The sequence below is a fragment of the Mercenaria mercenaria genome, chromosome 5, assembly GCF_021730395.1.
Source record: "Mercenaria mercenaria strain notata chromosome 5, MADL_Memer_1, whole genome shotgun sequence".
Lineage (NCBI taxonomy): Eukaryota > Metazoa > Mollusca > Bivalvia > Venerida > Veneridae > Mercenaria > Mercenaria mercenaria.
The window spans coordinates 24,795,514-24,802,984 of record NC_069365.1 but is presented as its reverse complement, the minus strand read 5'-3'; the positions used below and the strand labels follow the sequence as shown (position 1 = coordinate 24,802,984).

Here is a 7,471-nt window from a genome sequence, read left to right as displayed (position 1 = left end):
CCTAAGTTCTCCAATGTATCACTCATTCTCCGCACTTCTCCGATTTATCCCTCTTTCACCACACTTCTTCCAAGTATCCCTCCTAAAACACATTTCTCTTATGTCTCTTACCTTCATCGCACTTTTCCCATGTTTCAGTCCTCATCCAACATCTCTATAGATTTCTCCTTCTCCACACTTTACCATTTATATATCCCACACTGTACGTCTCCCATGTATCACTCATTCACTACACTTCTCCACTGCATCCATCCTTAAACATAATGCGCCCAGTCGATTCTTATTCACCACAGTTCACTTAAGTATTACTGCTTCAACAGATTTCTCCCGTGTATGACTTCATCACACGTCTTCCATATATCACTCCTTTACCATAATTTCCTCATGTTTCTCTCCTTTACCACACCTTTCCCATATATCTTCATCACAGTTCTCCCATGTATCACTCGTTTACCAAACTTCTCCCGTGTATTTTTCTTTCATCAAACTTTTCAAATATATCTTCCTTCATTACTTTTCTCCCATGTATCAGTCATTTACCACACTTCTCTCATTTGTTACTCCTTCAACTACCAAATGGCTTCCTTCATCTTTCTTCTCCAATGTGTTACTCCTTTCATCATTACCCTCCCATATATCTTCCTTCATCACACTTCTCCAATCTGTTATTCCTTCATAACACTTCTCTCATGTATCACTCCTTCATCACACTTCTCACATGTGTTACTAATTTATCACACTTCTTTCATGTGTTACTCCTTCATCACACTTCTGGGGTCTCCGTTTCCGAGTGGTTAAGGTCACTCACTGGCTTCAAATTACTTGCCACCTTAATCGATGTGGGTTCGAGCCTCACTCGGGGCGTTGAATTCCTTATGTAAGGAAGCCATCCAACTTGCTTACGGAAGGTCGGTGGTTCTACCCAGGTGCCCGCTTGTAATGAAATAATGCTCGGAGGGGCACCTGGGGTCTACGTCCACCATAAAAGCTGAAAAGTCGCCATATTACCTATAATTGTGTCGGTGCGACGTTAAACCCAACAAATAAATTCTTCTCACAAACATTAAATTTATATGATGTCAATTTCAAAATTGCTGTATCAAAACAATCCATGCTAATCTATACTAAACTAAGTTAGGACTTCACATATAGTAAATATTTAAGAACTGAATGCTTTTTTTTTTGTGTAATTATTAACTCCTATTTATCAATTTAGACTACAGAAAATACATATTTTAAGATTTAATCTTAAGTATTCTAAAACTTAGAGGTTATCATATAAAGTAAATACACGTGCTAACACAATGTTTTTGACCTTTTCAATGTGTGTCACTTTGCCATATTCGTGCCATTATAAGTTTATACACCATAGATATACACATATCTAAGGTAACATTGTAAAGGTTAAAAACAGACATTTCAATTGCGGAATTAAGAACATCTTTAACAAAGTTATAAAAATAGTATCTTGACTTTACGAATACCCTTCATATCTGCTTGAAAATGTTAGCGAAAAGTGAGTGAATATTAACATTTTGACTATATGCGGGTTCTAAGCATTCTTTCTAATTTCTTTTGTAATGTTCCAGAGATTCTATCAAAACGAATGCAGATCAAAATAGCCTTTCCTGAAAATGGCGGTATGGGATTTGTAATGTAAAACTATTTTGATAAAATTGTCATTTATCGAATTTGAAGTAGGACGGTCCCTTTTATCTAAATAAAATTTGAAATTACACTCAGTCTGATTAGATAACGAGCATTGGCTATAACGTTTCCTGATTTGTTAGGTTAATAACAAACGAATCTATATACAATATGGATATATGTGATTGCACAAATGATAGTTTAACACATGTAGAGAGAGGCCGTCTACTGTAGAACATTCGATACATTTATTCTCTCATTGGAGTAACAGATACCTGGACTTAGAGTAGAAAAAAATACAGGAAATTATTTGAGAAAAACTAAGTTAACAAATAAGTCTGGATAAATGTGTTGAAACATGAAGTTACAGAAAATCATAGATTAAAATAAAAATTTGAGAGAATCTACAGAAGAAATTATTATCTGTCGTGAATCGTATAACTAGGTTGATCTTATAATTAAATCACACCTATGGAATACCTACGTCTAATCAATGTCTTTCAAACCTAATATAAACTTACAGTTCATGCAAGTGTTAAAATAAAATAAAGGTTATGTTGAACTTAACAGACATTGAAGGAATGAACGTAACATTGTGTTGCAATACATCTGATGTCATTACACACTTGCCATGGAATGCAACGGAAAATGTGACTACGGGTGCGAATAAAGAGGCAGAGTGTGGAAACGAAACGGAGGCCGTCGTGTCGGAATATCTCTGGAAAATATTTCCGCCCATTTTGTTTTTTATTGGATTGACTGGAAACTGTTTGACAATCGTAGTTATCAAAAGACTTGGATTTAGAAAACAACCCACACTGACGTTCCTTCTGTGTCTGGCAATCAATGATATTATTGTCTTATGTACGGGACTGCCTAGGTACTGGATTCTCTATGTGTTCGACTATGATCTCAAAACGGCAAGTAATGCCAACTGCAAACTGTATTATTTCTTTCTGTACATGACGATGCAATACTCTTCATGGATTCTTGTCGGTGTCACAGTGGAAAGACTAGTCAAAGGGTATTTTCCAATGAAGTACAGGAGGATATACAGCTACAGGAAAGTGATAATCGAACTCCTCGTAACTCTGTTTATTTTAATTCTAGTCAATGGACATTTCTTTTTTACAAATGGTATTAATGACTTCACGGAGGGTAACTGTAGTTCCCTCAATCCTGACTTCCGTTATTTCGACGAGAATGTGTTTATATTCATTGACTTTTCCGTTCTCAGCGTTATTCCTTTTATAATTATGTTGGTGTGTAACATTCTACTCGTAAAAGTCCTCAGACAAGTACAACGGGACCGAGTCTCTATGATGCATCAATCAGTTTATAGAAAAACTAGCCGTTTTAGTGTTAAAATGACGAAAATGTTAGTCTTGTGTACATTCTATTTCTTAATTGCCACAGCACCGATCTCAATATATTTTATACTTGACACTTACCTGAAACCCGAGCATGTAAGCAACTACAACTGTCTGGCATGGAGTATCACCTACCTACTTCAGTATTCTAACTCTTGCATAAACTTCTACCTATATACTGCTATGAACGACAGATTTTATAAAGAACTCAAAGCTTTGCTACGCTGCCGTCGGAGGTATTTAGAGTTGTTTTATTTTTTATTTCTTCATTTTATCAATAGATCTTAGCATTTCTGTATGAAATGTTATCAATGCTAGTTTACATGTTATGGCCACAAGTTACGTTTAACATAAATTACCTTAAACTGATAACAAAGCAAGAGAAACCATCAACTATAAGCATACATGCATAGGACTGAAAATATATCATCAATATTTCTATGCAAATGTACTTTCCGCGGAAGATACAAGAATCTTTATTTTAAGTCGGTTGTTATAAAATATAACATTAGCATTAATAATTTGCTGAAGATATAGATGTGAAAAAATAACGACGAATTACATCTACTGATTAGCAATGAAATATAATTGTCATCATCGACGCTTACTAGAACGTAAAATATTAGTTACTATCCAATTTTGAACTATTTTACTAAAACATAAAAGCATTATCATTTAGCTATACATTTTAATGTTCCATGATACTTTTAATAGTATTTAAAATGAGATAAAAAAAAGGTCCTATGCATTATGAACATTGTTAGTAAAATACTTTTTTCAACGTTGCAAGTGAACACAGAGTCTGAGGTACACCATTAAACTATCTTTTGTTCCTCAACTGAACGTTGACAAAAATCTGAAAATAACAGTGCCCGAGATAAAAAAAAAAATATTTCGTGTTTATGAAGTGTTGAATCTTGAATATAAGCAAAGTCGTTTTATTTAGATTGTGATTTAAGCTATGACATTGTTTTGTTGTCAGATTGTTTTTTTATTAGGTAATAGGTATTTAGAAGGTAACATATTTTTGTTTGGCCTCCTCAGAAAACTCATTCATCTACAATGTGTTATTACTATTACTTTTGATGCTCTAAAACCGCGTCAGATACTATTTTTCTAACATTTTGAATATCGGAAAAGGGTACTTCTGGTATCAATATAAGCAGCTTTTTACAAAATTAAAGAGCATGTGACACAAGCGATAATCACATTCAAAATTTTTCGTTTATAAATATTTTCTTGTGTATTATGTAAACTTCAATGATTATTTTGAAATGGTTACTACCTATTTTTTATTATTCTCTTTCACTCTCTGTATATTTTGCTGGGCTACATGGCAATATGTTGCAGTTGTCTAAATAATTGTATATCAATCGATCTTTAAAAATGAGTTATCACTAATACTTGTTTCTTGAAATTCGAATATAACACACATGATAATTTCAAAGAATCAAACTATAGTAATATTGATCATGGGTCCGAAGAGCATACTTCTGTGTCAATCTAGGACTTTAAACCTGTTAAACAGTGTAGACAAGAGATAAATACAATACATTTAATGGATAAATGGTCCAGTAAATAACAAACTCAAATTAATGTACAAATACTTGTGCGTATACACTTTATTGTTATGTATAAACTGGCAAATGTATGTTATTGCATTTGATCTCAGTTTAAGGTAATAAATCTTTAAAGATGTTTGGTTCCAAGTATTGACCGAAGACGCTCGAATTCATCATTTACCTACAAAAAATGTATTAAATGGTAACAGATTATTGAATCTAGCAGAATTATGAATTTCAAATTGGAACTTTAATAGAATAGAATTTTGTACTGTATAAAGTAGAATCTTGATTTTCAGTGGGATTTTATCCATAGCAACAATATTTAGTACATATTTTACTGTATGAAAAGCGTTCTTCCCTTAAACAAACCAGTTTGTGGTTCTTTTTTTTACTATGCGAAATGCATAATGACTGTTAACATGACATAAATAAACTCGTTTTTTTTATACTTCATATTGTTTGTTACAGCTTACGTATGATGAGATTATACACCACACAGCGACAAGGTAGCAGCGGTCGAAGGCTAGCGCCATCAGTGATGTCTACAAGTGTTGGTTTGGACAACGCCGTTTCTGAAGAAATTTGTGTCTAAAAATAAAGGAATATATAGATATTGACAGTATGTCCAAATACATCCGTTTTATACGAAAAACCAGTTTTCCAACTGTGTTCTGTCAATTGTTCACTAGTTCTGTGACAGTATTCTTTAACTGTGTGGCAGCTTTCGGATTAGAAACTTCCTTCAACTCGTAGGAAAACGTAGAATTTATTCTTAATAGATGATTCGGAAGTCAATAAATTCATAGCTACATTTGCAGCAACAGATTTTGTTTTTTATGTTAGGATTTTCACATTATTCCTTTAGAGAATTTTACAAATGTTAAACACCTGTTTTAGTATACATTACAATCACTGTTGTTTTCAGTTTACACATATACATTTCATGTCACCATTAAGTTGCAGATTTCATTTTACAGCTCTAATTTCCCGCCTTTCTATATTATTTAGCTGTTAATTTTGAGGCATGAATGTTTTAAACCTGTAAATTTCAACTGTATTTCTGCTCGCTTTGTCAGCATGTTATTGTAAAATACTCTTTTTTTCAATCCCTCCATAGCTGCAAAGTAGGTTCTGAAAGTATAAATGGTAGCATAAAAAACGCATCTGTGTCTGTTAAAACAGCTTAATATAAACAATGTCTCAAACTTAATGTGAAAACATTTTTTCTTTTTGGCCTTGATGTATAATCATTTAACAAATATAAGAATAACCTAAGAAGAGCATGACCTAGCAAAAATTCTATGTTTCACACCTGCTTTAATAGCCTTATAAGCATTCAATTTAGGCCATTATCGTGCTCATTTTGTTAGATAAAGAAAGGGAAAATTTCTAATATTCTACATCTTTTATTTTACATATGTTATTTAGGGATATATTGATTTCAACCATGAAAAGATTTTATTCGAGTATATTGATACAAGATAATAATCAAATATTTCAGACTTACACATCAATCCATAAGGTTCTCAGTTTATTATTGTGTTTATATAACATATGCGTAATTTAAACTTCACTGTATATCGTTTACATTGCTTCGTTTTATGCCGTAATTTAATCTAAAACAGTACATTGAAAAGTGTTCTTTGTTAATATTGTGCAATAAAACCAATCATTAAAATGTCATAGACTTATGTATAAAATATTGCCATTAAAAATTTCACAATTGCCAGTAGGCTGGTTAAATAAAAAAATAGAGTACTTTTATAACAATGTTGAAGCTCACTTTAATGTATACGTAAGTAAAGGGTAGTCGGCAAGATAAAATCGTTACACTGCTTGTTGTTGACAGGATACGGGATACACGCTGTCTCGAAAATCCATATTCGCTCTCGTCTGATATGGATTTCCTCGACAGCGTATATCCCGTAACTGTCAACAACAAGCAGTGCAACTAATAATATTTTTCAAATAAGAAATTTAGGCATAATATATCTGTGTTAATTTTTAAAGTTAATATCAAACGTCAGATGACGTCATTGTAGTTGTTAGATTTAGTTACTGAAACTGAAGAGGTACCGAATAAGATTTTATACCACCAGAACTCAAATAAGCTACTTACTGCGAAAATTCAAGCACATTTCTGATCTGCATTAAAAAGATAAAAGGAATTCTATGAAATATTTCATTTTAAATTTCATTTGTTTTAAATGAATTATAATATTGATTTTCTTTATCTATTGAAGTAGCAAAGTTTGCTCTCTTTCTATTTGTACAGCATAATACGCACTAAAAATCTTGAGTAAATGTCTGTCTGACATTCTGACATTTTCATCTCTTTTTTTCCTAATATAAATGTTTAATTTTTATCTTTTTAACTTATTTTTATCAACAAAGTATTGAATACGTGTCGTAGTTTTATTATTTCTATCTGTGATATTGATCAAGGAGATTATTTTCTGGGACTTAATACCCTTACATTTCCATGTTCCGTTCTATCTACCAAGCACTACAATGCTACAAAGTGCAACAGATATCTTAGACAGTGCAAAATGCAAAAAGTGCAGATGCAATTTTGTGAAATTAATTACATGTATAATACTAAACGTAATTGACTTCAATACAAGTTACAAAATTTGAAAGTAAATAGATTTAAAACGAAAAACAAAGGACAAAGATTCTTTCGGACATCGACTTTTAAGAGATACGTAGCCTTTCTAAATCCACTGTACTCTGAAATAAGAGCTGGCTGAGATTTTGTATCTGTTCTTATCTGAATGGACAACACTACTCTAGCTGTAACGTTTTTGGAATAAACGTTTAGATTTTCTAACTAAATTTCGTTTTCATTATTACTCATGTTACATGTAACGCAAACAAACAAAACGATAG

The 7,471-nt window shown here is 32.3% G+C and overlaps 1 protein-coding gene across 1 annotated transcript; it reads left to right on the top strand.

The window, feature by feature from the left end:
- Window positions 1-1,781: 1,781 nt before the first annotated feature.
- Window positions 1,782-5,785, top strand: LOC123556680 (galanin receptor 2b-like). Its single transcript, XM_045347590.2, has 2 exons — window positions 1,782-3,253; window positions 5,051-5,785. The coding sequence occupies exons 1-2, from the start codon at window positions 2,202-2,204 to the stop codon at window positions 5,172-5,174; spliced, it is 1,176 nt and encodes a 391-aa protein (XP_045203525.2). The 5' UTR covers window positions 1,782-2,201; the 3' UTR covers window positions 5,175-5,785.
- The last annotated feature ends 1,686 nt before the right edge of the window (window positions 5,786-7,471 follow it).

Coding starts and splice junctions, on each gene's coding strand:
- LOC123556680 (XM_045347590.2), top strand. CDS start 2,202: ATGTTGAACTTAACAGACATTGAAGGAATGAACGTAACATTGTGTTGC. Junction 3,254..5,050: donor TTGCTACGCTGCCGTCGGAG/GTATTTAGAGTT, acceptor TGTTTGTTACAG/CTTACGTATGATGAGATTAT.